Source organism: Coloeus monedula (genome assembly GCF_965178545.1).
Source record: "Coloeus monedula genome assembly, chromosome: 2".
NCBI lineage: Eukaryota > Metazoa > Chordata > Aves > Passeriformes > Corvidae > Coloeus > Coloeus monedula.
Window position 1 is genome coordinate 7,995,706 of NC_138782.1, and position 17,982 is coordinate 8,013,687.

At 39.6% G+C, this 17,982-nt stretch overlaps 1 protein-coding gene across 6 annotated transcripts in view; it reads left to right on the plus strand.

The window, feature by feature from the left end:
* Window positions 1-17,982, plus strand: part of MACROD2 (mono-ADP ribosylhydrolase 2) — an 884,685-nt gene that overhangs the window by 820,508 nt on the left and 46,195 nt on the right. For 2 of the 6 annotated variants that reach the window (XM_082303078.1, XM_082303079.1), the window contains exons 12-13: window positions 6,601-6,663; window positions 9,905-9,970. The exons of 1 other annotated variant lie outside the window; for it this stretch is intronic. In XM_082303078.1, the coding sequence (XP_082159204.1) occupies window positions 6,601-6,663; window positions 9,905-9,970 (129 nt within the window). The remainder of the gene's footprint in view (window positions 1-6,600; window positions 6,664-9,904; window positions 9,971-17,982) is intronic. 3 more of the 6 variants (XM_082303080.1, XM_082303081.1, XM_082303082.1) reach the window with 2 other exon arrangements.

Here is a 17,982-nt window from a genome sequence, read left to right on the forward strand (position 1 = left end):
TTCTCACAATTTACATATTTAAACCGCACAGAAAGGCGGGACTTCCCCTTTTGGTCGGAGCTCGCTTGCTGGGAGGTGGGGGCAGCTCGGAGCCTCCCGGCCCCGCCGGGCCGGGGCCACTGCCCCTTTCCCCCTTTCCCAACGCTGTGGCACGGACCCTGGGTGGCTGGGGGGGACTGCCTCAGAGCCACAGGCAGCTAAAACCAGCCATGGACTGCCACAGCTAAACCCATCCAGCGCGGCTTCTGGGGACCGGCGGGTCCCTCTCCTCTCCATGCGGAGCCGGCGGAGTCAACGGGAGCCGGCAGAGCCTCCTGTCTGCAGCCAGCACACTTCGTGCTGAACTGAAGAAGACACCACGCAGCCAGCAGCACAAAGGGAGCGAGGCTTTCCCCACCGTAAAGCCCGAACAAGAACACTCTTCAGCATGGCGGCGTCAGAGTCAGAGAGAAAGAGAAGTGAGCCATGTGGGACGGAGCTGAGCATGGCGATGGGAGAAAAGAGGGCGGTGCCGCGATTCTGGCGTGCAGCTTAAAAGAAACCTTCTTGCATGCCGCGGTAAGAAAGTGTAATACCACAAACTGTTTGTCTCTTTAATCCATTTGAAGAACATGGGGGGATGGAGTATCTTCGTGTGCCTGTGAAGATTGTGAAGAATGCCTATGCCAGGCTATATAGTAGTAAGAGGCTGCTAGAGACTTGTGGCGAAGAAAAAGTTTTTGTGTGCAGGCCAAAAGAACTTATCCTTAAAAAGATTAATAACCCCATGTGATGGCCCATGTTTTGTAGTGTGAAGGAACTGTGAGATTTTTCATGGGAGAGATGTTCTACACACAGCAGATTGTTTGTTTCCGGGCGGATCTGCTGTTGGTGGCAGTTTGGGAACCACGTGCAACTGAAGGAAAAACCCTTTTTTCCCTTAAGCATAAGAGAGAGACTTTTCAAGAACTGGAACGCTGACTAACATCCCATGTTCTGTTATCCCTTGTGTGAGCTAGGTAAAAGGAGAGAAGTGCTGGAGGGGGGGGGGGATTTGCTTTAATTTTGTTTTGTTATTGTCTCTTTACTTTTAATTCTATTAGTAATAAAACTCTTTCATTGTACTGCAACTGTTTAAGGTTTGTGCCTGCTTTGCTTTTCTCCTAATTCTTATCTCACAGAAGGAAAATAAGTAAGTAATGAATATTTTGAACCAAAACCACTACAATGCTGTAGCTGTTGTTGCCTGCTTCTTCCCTAGCCAGGAGAGGTATGATGAAGCTTTAGCTGAGACTCTTGTATTTCTCAGGATGTTAAATAGGTGCGATACAATCATTTTATTTTTAACCTCTGAGATAAGCCACTCAAGCTACAGGTTTCTCATTCTTTTCCCACACTCCTGGACAAAATGCTGCGTGGAAATGAAACCCTGTTATTTATTGGGCTGACAAGCTTCACTGGGCTGGGTGCATTCACAGTAGCATGTTCAGGGCTGCACCTGCAGCACAGTAGTTTGTTGAAGCAGCACAGAGGGAAGAAGTCTCATAACTCTATTAAACAATTACTGCAGATAACTCATAATTAACCCTTTTTAAAATTTACCCCAAAGGGGTTAAATACAAGTAGTGATTAAAAGTGACCTAAATCATAATTTAATTAAAAGAAATTAAAGTGCAAACTGAAAATGTTCAGCAACTCAGGCCACCACCCTAATGATTCACTTTAATGTGTTTGTAGTTCTGCAACAATGGCCTTTGTGTGTATGTGCTTCTTGGTTTATGTCTAGTATTATTTTGCCACTGGAATAGTTTGAAAATAGTTGCAGGCTGTATGATTTCAAGTGTCTATATGGACGTACATGTGCTTTCTTCTCACATTTTAGGGATTTCACTGATGCCAGCGTATCTACTTGTGTGCAGAATGCAGATCAAGGCCTATATTTTAAATTTTCTCATTAATTAGTTTCTCTGCTATACTATAAGGACCTTCACGTCATTAGTGCTATGATTACCATGGCAGTATTTTTGTGCTGTAAAAAAGATAGTTGAAAACTGGCATCCCTTGTCTGCCAGATCTTGGTTACACTTGCATTTGTTATACAAGAAAGAAGCACAGGTCAGACCAATGGAGAGATGCCACAGTCACTGGCCATGCAGAGAAGCAAATGATGCTCCTGGATTTGCATGGCAGAGCCATGCAGAGATGCAGCAGGATCAAACCTGCTGTTCCAGGATGTGGTACCTGCACAAATTAAGATGAAAGCCTCAGGTGTTGGCCCTTTGTCATTTTTACTTCTACCCCAGGAAGGAGGAGAAGGTTTGAGGAAACCTTATTCTGGGTGTTGACACCCTATGGATGATATAAATACAGCTTTCTCAGTAGCAAAAACAATTTTATTATTAATAGCTTATGTGTTCATGAGTTGGACTTGATAATCCTTTTGGATCCTTTCCGGATCAGATTCTGTGGTTCTGTGTTGGAGGGGTAAAAATGGACTGTTTCTTCCTGGTTATACAGAATTTCTTCCTTTAAATAGAAGAATACAGTATCTGCAATTCTGTTTTCTTCTGAAAAATGTCTTTTTGTACCATTTTTTGGGGCACTGACTTTAGCCTCATCTCTAAGTATGTCGCCAGCTGCTTGTGAAGAAAGATGCTGCTGAAGAGGAGTAGGTGTGTGAGCAGACCTAGCACTTCCTCTGCTCTGAAATGGGAAGAGCCAAGAGGCCAGCAGGCTATTAATATTTTTGACTTGCCATGTTTGTCACAAGAACAGTGGAAGATGTAAGAAGCCACATGCTTCCAGGGTCTTGCAGAGAAAATATGAAGAATACTAAAACTGCAAGGGTTTGTCCTCTGATCTTTCATCATGATTTTGTCTGATACCTTCTCTTGTCTGACAGCCTTCTCCTGTCTGATGGCTGGCTTATTATTTATCATATTATCTGCTTCATGTGGGGGCTGCCACTGCAGCTTGCACCTCACTGTGCATGCTAAATGCCTCTCTGTAAGAGAAGGTGGGCAGGCACTCCTGGAGAATCCTCTTTGCTGGTGGAGTTAGAAGTTCCACTTGCTCTGCCAGCTTGTTGAGCATGCTGATTGATCCTTGTTTAGCCTCTTTTCTACCAAATATATCATGTGGGGAAGGGGCATGGCGTTTTTTTATGACCTCAAAGAAAATGCTAAGGGGAGACAGCAAGAACCTATCAGGCAGTAGTCAGCTTGGCTATATATGGAATATATAGCCAATATATGGACAGAAGTAGGTCTTTTAGCATCTGATGTGCTTTTTTTTTTTGTATGGTGCTACTGTGATCCTCAGACTTCTGGTTTTTTAAGCCGTTATGCCAGGGGGAAAGAAACAGATGTTCCAATTTGTTTTTTGTGATGTGGCTCAAAATAATTTACATTTTCTGGCCTGAAATGACATGACATGTCATTTGCTACTTTTTTTTACCTCCTTTGGAGTGAATGACAAATTGTTGTTCAATTACCAGTGTAATAGAAAAGTAAATATTGTGAGGACAGCTTTCACCTAAAGAAATGCAATCACTGATTGCTGCAGTAGTGGGAAGAGAAGGATGGTAGATACTGTAGAAGCCATCCAGTGGAAAATACATTTTTATTATAAATAATGTCATGGGGAAGACTCAAGGAAAATGCACTGGCTCTGGCTTTTCTGCCTGGAGAAAAGGAGATCCAGGGGTGAATAAAAATATGGTGGAAAAATTGTCTCACTTCTCTCGTAAAATATATTTCCATCTCTTTGCCTTGAGGACATGCTCCTTAAAGCCTTTCCATTTGCTCTGCACCCAGTTCCAGTGAAGAGCAATAACTGCAGAAAGACTCTTCATCAGTCAAACACACTCAGTGAGAGACTCATTAGGAGGGTTTTTTTAAAGTGGAAAAACCTGTTTGTCAAAGACTTTGGGATTAGTCACTTCTCCACTCAATAGTTTGCTTTCTTATGAGTGTATTCATGCTCTGCTTCCTCCCTTTCTAATGAGATTAATAGATACTCTAGGCTAAGCAGAGTTTAACTGTTCCTTCTGCAAGTCATTTACTTGAGCATCACTTGTCCAGTCCTAATTTTTAGCATTTCCTTTTCTCTATTTCTTCAAAAGTCTCTTGCCAGGCACAATGCTTACTTATAGTACACTGATCAAGATGACTTTTCATGTCATGATCCAGTCAGTCTATTGGGCTGGGTCAGAATACAAGAGGTGAAGTTTCTGTTTAAAGTCTTTCACATTTTTCTTTCTAAAGGAACAAAATGAAGTGAAAAGATGTTGAGAATCCTGTAATTTATGTTCTATCCGACCAGTTCTAAACAGTGAATGTCCAGTGAAATAATACATTTAGGATTGAGAAAATGTGGTTTATCTGATAATCTGCCGAACCAGATGATCATTTAAACTTTCTCTCATAGTTTAAGTTTTCTCTGAGTGACTTAAGCCAGAGATATAGTTTCTTTGCAATAAATATGAATGAACCCTTGAAATACCTGGTTTTAGTCAAGTAAGTTGTGGCTATAGTCATCATAATGGATGTAGAACAAAGCATCATCTGGAAATAGAGTTTTAATTGTGAATGCGGTAAGGTAATGGCTGAAATTAATTTCAGTAATATATCAGTAGTTACCATTTATGCCTAACATGCTTTTTCTGGTTGTAGTCTTTCTTCAGAGAGTGAAACATGTTACACTTGACCATAATTAAGTCCTTGAAGCTTTGGCACTGCTCATTTCACAATGATGTAATAATCTCTTTGGGGCTGACCTATCAGTAAAGATTTTTCCAGTGCCGCCGCACTGTGGTGTTACAGGATTGTCTTTATTTATTAATTGCTTGCTGCATAGCTTGATGACACCAAGCCTGTGTTTTAAGAGAAAAGGGATGAGGGAGAGAAAGTTTATCCTCTAGTATAGCTAACTTTCTATTGTGCACGTGGTCCTCCCGTTGTGTGTCGACAGGCAGAATGGTGACTTTGAAAACAGTACCTTTTGATTTCAAGTCAGGGAAAGAAAAACTCCACAGGTTTTGTCACGCCATTTTGGTCATCCACATAATGCAATTTTTTACAGGTTAGAACTCAAAAATGTGCTAAGAAATCACTATAGCAAGTCATCCATTAAGGTTAGAATTCGTACAAAGAGTTACCAGGAGGGCAGGAAGCCCAAGTCCCCGCTGATGGCCATCACCTGCAACCTGCCTACCTCTCTTCTCTCAGGTGAGGGGTATCAAGTTCCTGCTCCATCTCCTCTCCTCCTGAGAGCAGCTCTGTGCAGGGCCAGCCTTGGAAATAATTCTCCACTAGTCCCATCTGCTGGATGCCAGGAAGAACTGCCTGCTGGAAGGAGGGACAGCATCATACCTCAGCCTTTAAATATCAGCTGGGTGCAGTGTGCCACCAGATGTACATCTGCCTGTGGAAAACATCTGCTCTGTCTGTTTTCCTTCCATCCACCTAATCACATTTGGACCACTGCTATTCCCTTCACCAGGTTCCATGTGTTAAGTCAAAGCAAGGTGGCTGCGCAAGGAACTTTAGCCGTGTTGCTTTAGAGAAGCTGTAATCAGAAAACGCAGCAGCCAGCAAAGATCACAGCAAAAAAATGCGTATCATCATCAAGACATTTTCAGGCCCGGGAATAAATTTCTTTTCTTGCAATGTGTATGCTCAGCAGTCAGATTTTCAAATACCTCATTAAGGCTGGCACTCAGCTTGTGGTGCTGCAAAGAAGGGAGCATGGCCATGGCACCTGATCCTGCATGCAGCACTGCAGCCCTCTCATGTTATTATGACGCTAAAAGAGCCTTTTCCATCCCTGAAAATAGAGAATTCCTGATATATTTCTAATGAGGGCAAGCAAAGTTTAAGAGACCCATAGATATTTTTCAGGGTATTACCCGTTCTCAGTGGTTATTTGCTGTTTGGTACCTGCCTTCCAAAAGAGAGATGGAGGGTAGAAAATGGATAATGAATGTGAAGTAGTGGAGAAAATTGGGAATGACTGTGAATGTAAAAAGGGGGAAACTTCATTCAGTCCAAACAATCTTACTTTGGTTTAATGTGCTCTCTTCATTATAGCCATTTGTGATGCGTTTTTATACTTTACATTAAGTGGCATTGTGGTTTCTGCTATAAAATTAAATTCAGTTGATTCTTACTTTCTATAGGCATTGAAATATGTTCTGCAGGTCAGAAACACAGCCACTTCAAGGATTCTGTTGAAATGTTACTGGAGGAAAATAATCTTGGGAAAAAAACTCTTTATCGAATACATAGAAGTTCAAGCAACTTTATAAAGTTCAAGTGCAATTTCATTTATTGCAGACTGTGTTTAGGGAAACATCCCTTTATTTGGTATTGTTATTTCCAGTGAGCCTATTGAGATAAAATCTATAATTCTCATCTTGAGATATAAAAATATGACTGGTTTAAATGGAACTGTTCCTGTTGACAGTTTTTTTCAGCTTACCTTTACACCTCTCCTTTTTTATCACAGCACTTTGTTGTAAATTAGCAGTTTGTGCTAAATTGGTTTAAATTAATATTGCACTGCTCCAGTTACCAATAAAAAGATGTATCATAAATAATTTTTATGTGTTTTTCTCAATAGGTGGTAATGGCACAGTGGATAAGAAAAACACCAATGAAAGTAAGACCCAGAGTCAAGAAGCAGGTTTGTGCCCAGCTCCTTAAAGGCCTATCTTAGGTTTTATCCACTTGGTGAACAATAACCTTAGTCAGTGCTTTTGAAGGGGAATGTTTGTACATTTCCACCAGATTAGCTCAGGTCTTCAGCAATTCTCCCATTAGAGACCAAATCTTCATTCATTGTGAATGAATGTGTTGCAGTGCAGGAATGCAGACCCCTCTCCAGCTTACCAGCTCTACATTCTCCCTTTAAGGTGCCTAATCTAGCTAATCCTCTCACAAGGAATAAATAATTTTTTCTCCTCTGCATAGAATAGAAATGAGGTAAAAGAAATGTGGGGAAGGGGGAAACAAGCAGCAGTCTCCTTCTGATGAAAACATAACTCCTGATGATTTTTAAGGGTATTTTCAAATTTTAAAAAATTGTCTACACAAGTCGTAGTGGTTTGAAGATTTAAATCCATAGAGAAAAATATTGCATATGCTGTGAGTGAATGTCAGAGTTCACAAGCAGTGGGTTTTGCAGGTGACATGCTTATAAATTATAGTGAGTTCAGTATGTTGGAATACAGTGTCACTCTGTGCTCACAAGTGATTTTTTTTCTGTTTAATTTTTCATGCTACACAACTCTGTTCCTTGCAAGAGACAGCTAGAATGAATTAGCTACCAAAAGACCTGAAGTGGCAATCAAAATGTCTATCTCCTTATTTCTTAAGTATTTCTTTTAGTGTAGTATTGCATGTAGCACTCTGCTTTTCTCATTCCATCAGGATTTTTTTCCCATTGTAGTGCAGAATGTTCCCTAAGCATATTTAAACCAGAGAGAATGAAAGGGTTTTCTTTGGAGTTTCTTGAGCTGAAGGTGGCCAGTCAGCAAACACAGTAGCTAAATTTAGAAGGTCTGGATTCCTGACTTACGTGATTTGCTTCCTGCATTGTGGTAATGAGAAATCCATTGGATGAGTGTCTTCTTTTTGTCCTATGCATTGGCCACTGTGTAGGTGGAAGGGCAGCTTTTCTCCCTGCCCTGCACAGGTCACTCTTCTGCAACTGAGTGTTAACATCTGATGCTGTATGTCCTCATGCAGGGCAGGCAGTGAGAGACAAAGCCAGAGGCACACAGTATTACAGAATAAAATAGATTCCCATGGACTTCAGCAAACTATATCCTCCCCAAGATAAGTGCATGGTGGTGTTTTGTAAATGCTGGAGGGCAACCACATGTCCTTCCCTGGGTTTTTCACTTTCATGCTAGTTGTATTTCAAACAGACAAAGGGGACCAGGGAGAAAATGAGTTATTCCATGCGAATTGAGATTCTGTTTTGAATCTCTGACTAGACTGGGGTATATCTTTTTCCAAGCAATTTTCAGCTTTTAACTATACTGACTACTGCTTGACTGTTAGCTCACTTAAGAGCTAATACTGCCTGGAGCTCCTGGCTCCAGTTGTAGAGGTTCCTGTTAAACCTGCATCTGGAGATGCCCAATACAGCCTGCTGTGCTTGTCACTGAAAGTCACTCTGATGGGGTAAGTATTTCAGTTTGATTGAATAAAATTCCCTTTTTCCAAAGAGAATTAAGGAATGTTTACCTCTTGAAACTACTACTTTGCTACTTGTATGTGTTTGAAATGCACTGTGCTTTTCCCAAAACTGCTTGTTATGACTTGTTGCAATACGAGCTGTCAGAGCTGGTTCATCAGAGCCGTGATGTACATTCTTTTGCTATCTTGAATTGGTACTCATGTTTCATTTTTCTCATGAAGAGTGTCAAAGAAAAGATCCAGACATCTGAGATCCCAGATCCAGAAAATGTCATACTTTAGGAACACAGTTTAGGTACATGCCTAAATTTAATGTCGTGCCCACTCATTAGTCACCTCCTTGGCCACAGGCAGATGGTGTTACAGGAGAAAATGATCTGGCTTAGCAATTTTCCCTCCTAGTTTACATAGTGACAGGAACAGAGAGGGCCACAATTACCTCCAGTTAGTTACATCTACCTAGTGAGTCTCTGCTGCTTTCTGCTCTATGCATTGCGGAGACAGAGCATTACCAGGAACTTTGAGATTGCTGCTTTTTCTTCCTTTCATGGCAGTAGAAAATTACCTGATTTTCCAAGGTACACAGTTGTATGCCTAGAAGATTGCTGAACACTACAAGTGACCACTGTTAGGAACAATCCCGTCAAATGTTAAAGTTCTTATTTGTATTATATAAACCAAAAGGCATAAACTTCCTCTGAGTGTGACAAATCATATACTTCGACATTGTGAAAGAAAATATAGGACAAAAAATTGATGCTCTATTCTTACTCGGTCCATTATATAAAGATTTACATATTCTCATTATAGTGAAAAATATTATGATATCATAGAGAAAAGTATATATTATAAAGAAAACTATAGTAGTGGTAAAAGCACCAATAGTCTAAAAAGACTGAAAGTTTTCAACTGTGTGGGGTTTTTTTAAAGTCTGGCCTACAGTCTGTCATCTATGAGCTTCACAGTTAACACATGGAAAAACAACATGGCAGGTGATTCTGAGCTCTTGTTTCAATCTAGCTAAAAGTACTAGTTGTCTATGTAAGGAAAAAAATTTGTCAGAATCATCAACAACAAGTCTTTTGAAAGAAATTAAAGTCTAGAAATGAAAACAAAAGCTTATAAAAATTTTACAATTATAAAAATCAGCAAGAAATAGCAACAGTGAAAGTGAAAACATTTTATTAAGTTCATGTACCAGTTGTATCTATTAATATTAACTACAATAGGTTTACCTATGTGCTCTACCATTAAAAAACTCCAAGCTGCAGATTTCTAAGAACTTTCTAATTTCAGGCCTGATTCATGAAAGCTTCTATTTTCAGGAAAGCATTTGCGTCTAGTAATTTGAGTTCCAGTGGGATTCATGGACATGATTCAAGTTAAGAATGATTTAATTGTTTTTTCTCAAAATATATGGATTAAATGAAAGAAAGAAATCTCAGAGCAAATAGAACACCAGTCTACGCATGAAACCAATAGCTGTATGATGAGATATTGAAATACAGATTTGATCTGGCTGTATTGGAATGTTAGTTTACATCTTTCTTAGGGAAGACAATCAGACCAGTAATAGCCAGTAAATAGATGGAAGCCCAGTAAATGAAATTCAGGTCTAATACCTTGTCTCAATAAGGCGTAACACTTTTTTTTTCAGTGAAGTGGTTCATCAGTTTTCTGTTTAATGAATAACTTCTCTTTCATTACCTTTGTTCTTATAGATGAAACAAAACCTTCAGCTGTAGCCAGCCTGTCATCAGAAGACACTGAGCTGAGTGAGAATAAAGGTACAGATTGGAAATTGTGTTTTGAAATATCCCATCCCAAGAGGAAATTTCATGAAACTGTTTTTTCCTTTGTCTGGAAATTGCCAAAATCTCAGTTAAACAATACAGAAATAGGTAAACACCTGGATTTTCATTTACAAAAGTCTTTGTAATGAAGCACTTGGCACCAACTGTTGTGCTGGTAGCAGAAATGCCACAAATTCCTAAGTCCCCTTGTTACAGAGTTAATACTAAAATATCATACATGACGTATCCGAAATAAGCCCAAAGCTTGGGCTCCCTGGGGTGACTCACAGGAATATAGCTAAGCATGCATATCTATCTCAGCAATATCATCTCCCTGTTCAGTGCTCTCCTGATGCAGGAAAAGAAAATGCAATAGCTATAAACGCATCAGGAGGAGACAGGAGGAGATGAAGTCATAATAGAGAGGCAGAAAGTATGTTTATCTTGTGGAGACTGTGCTGGGCACTCAGATCATTTAGTTTGTGATAAATATTTAAAAGTGTCACAGGGCCAAATGACAGGGAGTTTAGGAAACAAGAGAGATGATCTAATTTAAAAGTTTCAAGCTGAGATTTTTCCTGTGGAGCTGTTCGTTTACCAACAGATAGGAACCAGTGGACAGCTGTATTGTTTTTGATATTCCTGTGATAATCATGCTATTAATTGCTTGTGCTGGTCTACATTTTTTAGCGTTTTTGTGGGGGTACGTCAGGAAAAAGTCTGGGTGATATCCAAAGTGTTTGCTACCGATAATCCCAAACAGGAGTTATGCTCTCTATAACAAATACAATCCATCAGTACAGCCTTCAAGACTAATAGAAAATTTTCATGCATTTTACTGAGATAACATAACTACTAACATCCATTAACTTATTTATTTTTAAAGATTTAATGTTTAATTCAGCATTGCTACTTGTCTCTCTTCTCATTTTTCTAGATAAGTGTGACAGGGTATGAGATCCTGCCCTTTTGTTCCAAAGCCATGTGCTGGACAGCCCACATACTTACCTGATTATGAGTCCAAAGCCTTGTGCAGGTTGATTTAAGTGCTCTTTTAACTGATTGATTGATCCCGCAAAGAAAAAAAAGAACCACAAACCTTTGCTGGAGCACTGGCGTTTGCTTTTGATACACCACAAATTTAAATCGTGGCAAGGGTAGTGGAGCAGAAATAGTGATGGATTCAGTCCCAGCATGGTTGATGATTGCCTGTCATTAACTTTTCTTGTTTTGATGGTCTTCAGCCTGTTTATGTATTCTGTATCTTGAAGACTCCCCATTAGATATTTTTGTGTGTTTCACAATGTGAGGGTCACAGTGAGGCTTTGGGTTTGGATTTTTTTTTCTGTCTGCAGTCAGTGGAAGATCCCAACAAATTGCTATTGTTTTGAGTGCTTGTTCCTAACTAAGATGACTGTCTTCTGATATGCTTCTCAGTGTGTAACCCCTCTGGGTTTTTACACCATTGTATTAGAATTGTATTCCTCTTCTCAGGAAAGAAATCATCTTTGTGTGTTAAAGTCTCACTTTTCATATAATATACTAAGAGTATATAGAGTGTTTTTCCCTCTTCTCTTGAGAGGCTGATGGAAGAGACAGTGCCCTGAGAGATCAAAAGTGCATTATCTCTTTGATGTCCTACCTCTCCTCATAAGTAAGATGGAAAGCGTCTGGGAGGGAAAAAGGAACAAGACATGGATTTTGTTTGTAAAACTGTACAAGTTTAAAAAAAAAAAAAGAGAGAGAGAAGAGACCATGTTTTTGGATTTGATTACTAGTTTCCTTAATGGACACCAGAATTTTGAACAGCAAGGCCACCATGGACCAGGCCATGGTTTTAATCCTTATTTCCATTGGTAGATTTTCAGCTTTGCAGATTTTTACTGTGAAGGTGCTGAAGCATTGGCAGAAGTTGCCCAGAGAAGCTGTGAGTGCCCCATCCCTGGAAGTGTTTAAGGCCAGATTGGACAGGGCTTTGAGCAACCTGGTCTAGTGGAAGGTGTCACTGCTGGGGGGTTGGAATGAAATGATCTTCAAGATCCCTTCCAACCCAAACAACTCTGTGATTCTTCAATGATTCTATAATTTTAGATTTTGAGGGTTTTTTAATGAATACTAGTGTTACCAAAAAAGTGCTACTTCTTGGGAAATGGCACTTTTACAAAATCCTGGCATTTCTGAAAACACGTGATGCTCCCAAAATAAATTCCAGGTTGCAAATTATTTGCCCACTGAGTTAACATGCCTAAAATCTCCAGGTTCTGGAACATACTCATTTCTCTAGTTTATCTTCAACTAAATGAACAGGACATAAAGCATTTAGAGAAATTATGTTTTCCCAGTCCTTCCACCTAATTACTGTGAAAGATTTATGGCAAATAAGTCTAGCTGCATATTGCCAAACTCAGAATGGGAAGTTTCCTGCTATAAAAGTATAAGTCTTTCAAATGTCAGCTCACTTGTGAGTGTACCAAAACAAGTATTTTGAGTCCCATTAGAGTTGACTAACAGTTTTTCTGCTTTTTTTTTTTTCACTTCATATTTCTGGGATTAGAATATAGCAAACACATTGAATAGCTATTTATTGGTCTAAAATGTGATGCTATTCAAAACAGAGTACATCCATCTCTGCTACTGTGAAGATCTAATATTTTTGGTTTGAGTCCTCTTTATCATTTTTTTAAAGGAAAAGGGGGAGGATGGGAACGTGAAAGGGATTTTCATTATAAGAGTGGGGGACAGTGCAGGAATTACATTTTGAGGGGCTTCGATTAAAATGAAAACCTCCTGTGAGAGTGCAAATCTCAATTCATGTAAAAGTGTATGTCTTCTGTTACTATAGAGGATATACTGTCCAGGAAGAAAGTCCACACAAACCCAGTTTGCACATGGCCTTTGAGCAAATGGAATTTTTTGAGTCTTCATCTGTCTACAGAAAAAAAAATGGGGGGGGGGGGGGGGGGGTGGCGCAGGGGGTAGAACAGTCATATTTCAAGAGTATCAGGATCTTTCATGCAACACTGTAGAGGTATCCTCCTATTCTAGTCTGTGTCAAGTTTCTCTTTCCACTGTCTGCTAAGAACTGTTGCAATTTTACCCTTAAAAACTTACATGCTTGGCTATGATCTTTTGGGGGGAGAGCTGACATCTCCAGGCAACACCTTCACAAGTGCTTCATTACTGCATATATGGAAGTAGATCCTTTTTACACAGCATATTTCACATGAGCGGTGCTTCTTTCTATGAAATGTAAGGGCAGAACAAAGTGATTAAAGTCATTAATGTTTATGCAGCAGATAAAGGACATATCAGGCAGGCTGCACTCAGTCTGGTATGTCTGTCTGTACAAGATTGTGCTGGGGCTACGAACTCATTTTAAATTGACCATGTAGTATGTAGATTGGATTGAACCTGTGATTATCTTTTATTAAAGAGAGTATGTGTGCATGCATGTGTGTGTGTGTGTGTGTGTGTGTGTGTGTGTGTGTGTCAGAGAGTGTTCTGCATCTTCATCTCAGTCTACCAATTACTATTTAACTCAATTTAATGATTAGATTTTCTGGCAGGAAAATGTAAAAAGGAGCTGGATTTAGTACAGGTGAAGCATAACTCCATACTATGCAAAGTTTCTGCGCACAACACCTTGATTATAATTCATTAGCACTTAATAAGAACTGAATTTTTATTTGAAGGTCAACTAAATTAAATCACATACTAATTAATTTAAAAAATAAAGTAGTGATTAATTATTTCCAGGTGTTCACCAAAGTCTGGGCTTCTGTGGGAGGGCCATTGAAAGCAAGTCACTGATTTTCTGCATTCTCTGAAATGGAGTCAAGTTCAGTTGGCTGGAGGGTTTGTGTTTTCAGAAACAGAATTAGGTATATGACTTGGCTAGGGGTTACCCCTAAAAATTCTCTTTGGGCAACCCAGAAGCCAGTTAGTATCCTGCTTGTAAAATGTAATGGGTATAAATTCCTCTTTCACCAGCTGTAGCTCTCTGTATGGAAAAAAATTTATGTCCTAAAGACATAAATGATTGAGAAGAGATAAACTGAAAGATAGAGCATTTTAAATGCAGGGCAGCTGTGCAAATCGACATAAATTAGTCATTGGTAAGTGCATGAAAAAGATTGACTGAAAGGCCAATATGTGCAGAAAGAGGTGTTTAAAATCAGCTCCTAGGTATATATTAAGACATCTAAATGACTGACCTGATTTTCAGAAGTGCTGAGCATTCAGCAGCTGCCAATGAAATGTTTTTACTTCATCCTTGGGCTATGATTAGACCTAAATTTCAACCTGAAAAATTTCAATTTTAGGTAACTGAAAAAGAAACTTTTTTAATGAAAGAATTTCAACATCCTCAGCCATAGCTGTGGCTTTGCATGCCTACTACAGTGAAAACAGTCTTCTGTCCCTTAGTTGGAAGGCTTTCTGGGAAAGCAAAGTGGCTAACACAAGCTAATTTGCAGGCTTTGGGGTTTTTTAACCAGGGACATCAGCACCACGATCCAACCAGCCACTTAACAACTTCCACAAGGTTCACTTTGAGCTGTTTGTAACGTGGGTTTTTCACTTCTTCACATTTAATTTGACCTGAGTTGTGCATCCAGATGGGGTCCAGCCCCTGAACCATTCAAGAGGTATTTCTGCTTTACTCTTCACCAGTACTGGCATCTGCAACAGTGAGCACTAATCTACTTAGCTGGCTTATTTAAAGCCTCCTTATTTTTTAATGTTAGCTGACCTGGAGCCATCCAGCTGCGCTCCCGTCAGTCCAGTGTGAGATCCTGCTCTTTCATCTCATCCCTCCAATCCTTTCTCCTGGACAGGCTCTAAACAAGATGGTCAGGTTTTTCTCAGCCTTTTTTTTTCCCAGAGCCCTGTACAGCAGGTCCTGCCTCTTATGGCAGGAGAAGGGTGCCCGTAGTTTTTATACCAGCTGCACCTGGAATTTCTTGGGTGGACAGAAGGTGAGATGCCCTTCTGTCAGCTTGAAGCACAAATGGGTGGGAGAAGTATTCAGTGGATGCCACCTGCAGAGATGAGCTGCTTGGTCTATTACCTGAAAACTTGCTAAAATATCTCTACGAGGTGTTGCACCTAAAAAGATCTGGTTTACCAAACCATTTAAACTTGGGCTCCAATAAATCTAATTTGTTATAAAGACAGATTAAAATGAAATCTTGGTGGATATAAAAGTTACATCTTAAAGTCAAAGCTCAAGAATCTCCTCCTAACTTCTCATAAATCACCATTTTATAGTACTTCATTTTAACATATTTTCCTTGTTTTATGAGGTGAATACCCTAATCATGTGGCAGCCTCCGTGCACACCATTACCTGTAATTTTAGATGTCTGCTTGATTTCTTCCACTCTGGAAATATTCCACTCATTTATCACAGTATCATGCTTAAAAAAATAAAATGCACTGAACCTGTTTCTTTCCTAATGACCAGCTTTTTCCCTCTTTAATCTTCTTAGAGCTCCCTAAAACATGGGGATTTATCTATGCTGTGTACAGGACCCAGGTGTTTTGCACACTAGAAACTACTCAGTAAATAAGCCATACAGAGAGTAGCTGGGAATGTGAATTTTAAAAGATCATTAAAACCACTTAACATGCAGTTCTTACCATCTCCCTTCTTCCTTAGCTTTTGCAAAATCGTGTTAGAACAATGTTGCCTTATACAGCCAAAAGAAAAAATGAATGGTATGGAAAAGCATGGGGATTTATGCAGGATTTAGACAAATAGTGCATGATTATTGGTAGGAACGATAGGATTGACAGTTTACTGCAAGCTACATGCTTTTCTTGGATATGAATTCAACATGCGGTTGATAGAAGCAGTGAATATACTTGGGAAGTATTCTGATCAGTTTATTTAAAGCCTAAATATTTTGTTCACAGGTTGTTAAAGACTGGGGCTAATTCCCTGGTGGATTCAAGCATGAATCACTTCCAGAAGTGTCCCATAAGACACTTGTTCCAATAAAATGGAGGGGTGCTGAGGCAAGCACTCCTGACATGGACACTGCCACTCCAGCCAGCAAGGAGGAGTTTCGAGGGAACTAAGGGATGCTCAGACTTCAATGAGTACTTAAGCTCCTGATGTGCAGTAGATAAATGTGGCCTATCTTTGGCTTATTTATGCAATTGAATGTCCTGTTTGGTTCATTCATGTGTGATGTTAGGAACTGTGCTCCAGTGTGGTATCAGAAACACAGATTTTTTTTTCAGTCCTGACTGGAGGAGTGTTAACCTTTACAGTCCCAATTTGTACTTACCCAAAGTAAGTAGTGCTCAGTATGTATGTTATCAAAAAGCTAAGCAATACTGTGCTGTGAAAGAATATCCTGGCTTGGATTCTCAGGTATGACTTAACAGATAATTAACTGTGTTAGGAGAAGACTAACATTGCTTTATGCCATTTTAAAAAATCAGGTGCATGAGAGGTGAACAAAGGCCTTAGGGATGGCCAGAGGCCATGTAGACCCTGGAATCATATAGTACTATAATACTAGGCTTATGCACAGTTGCACAAGGCTCCAAAGGGTTAAGTGAGCACAGAGGATCAGCTGAGTCTGAGGAATACCACTGCCCTACTGAAAACTTGCACACAGAAAGTAGTGTATCATCAGCATTTTTATTGATCACTGCCTTTGGTTTTACACTTCCACTTTTTCTTGGCACAGATTTGCTTCATAAATCTGGGTTTATTCCTTTGCTTTATTTTATTCTTGTTAATCTTGAAAGCAAATCTGTCTTTGAACCTTTTGGCTTGAATATTTAGTGCAATATTTGCATTTGAAAAGAAGGAACCTTTGATATGGTCTTGACCTTAAGGATATTGGAACTCAGAATCTGCATGATAACATCAATCAAGATGTTACAGCTAGGCAGTAACTTCTGTCCATTGTCTGTTACTTTCAGAGACATGCTTTGCAAAAAAAAAACAACTTGTGAAAAACTATCAGTGTATATTGCCTGGTATAATTTGGAATTCAGTGCAGTTAAATTGCTTTCTCAAATACTGGGGCAATAGGACAACTGTTTATGACAAAAATGAAAGTTTAACACAAAACTATAATTCCTTAAGAATAATGCCCATGGAGCAGACTGCCAGCTGTGCCAATAGGTGGGAATAGCGAAGACACCCCTCCCTCTGATGCTCCACAACAAACAGCAGCATGATAGGGCACATATGTCAGCCAAGCTTGAGGCTTCTTAAAATCCATTTGTTATCATTGACCACAGCACGTAATTGTGCCTCTGATGCTGTGGATTGATTTTTGCATTAAATTGGAGTCATTCCTCATTCTGGGAAAAAAGGTGGCACCTGTGAACTGGGATTAAGGGCGCCAGTCTGGAAGTATGAAGTATTGTGCAATAGGTATGGGATAAGAGAGCTCTAAGGGAGTGATGGGGCAGAGCTGCTTGCATGTCCCCCTCTCAAAGACTTTGATATCATACTTATTGTCACTTTTGACTGCTTGAAGGGCTGTGTTTGGGCCCTGGCATCATGGCACTCAAGGCAGAGGACTTCTTATTCCAGCTTTGCCAGTACAGTTCCTTTTACTAGCATGCAACTGTATCATACAGAAAAATATATCAATTTAGGGTATGGAGTTACAGGTAGTACAAATCTTGTCTTGTCTGAAATCCTAAAGCTTTGCCAAAAACTTCAGCAAACCCAGAATTTCCCTTTAAATGTGTTAAAAGCTTGCTTGAAAAATTCCCTGTAGAATTTTTGTGCTATTCCCATTTATACCAAAAGGTCCTTCAACTGGATTTTTGATTAAACTTGGAATTTGATAAAATTCTAATTTAGTTTTGCTCCAATTTAGGCTGATAAGGGTAATCCTTTGAACCTCATTGTACAGTATGTATGGTATGAAAGACTGGTGCACTGGTCTACCCAAGAAGAGTGGGTAGACATTAAGTTCATGGTAGGGTAAAAAAAAAGTGCAGCAAGTATAAAGTTTAGCAAATTGTACATCA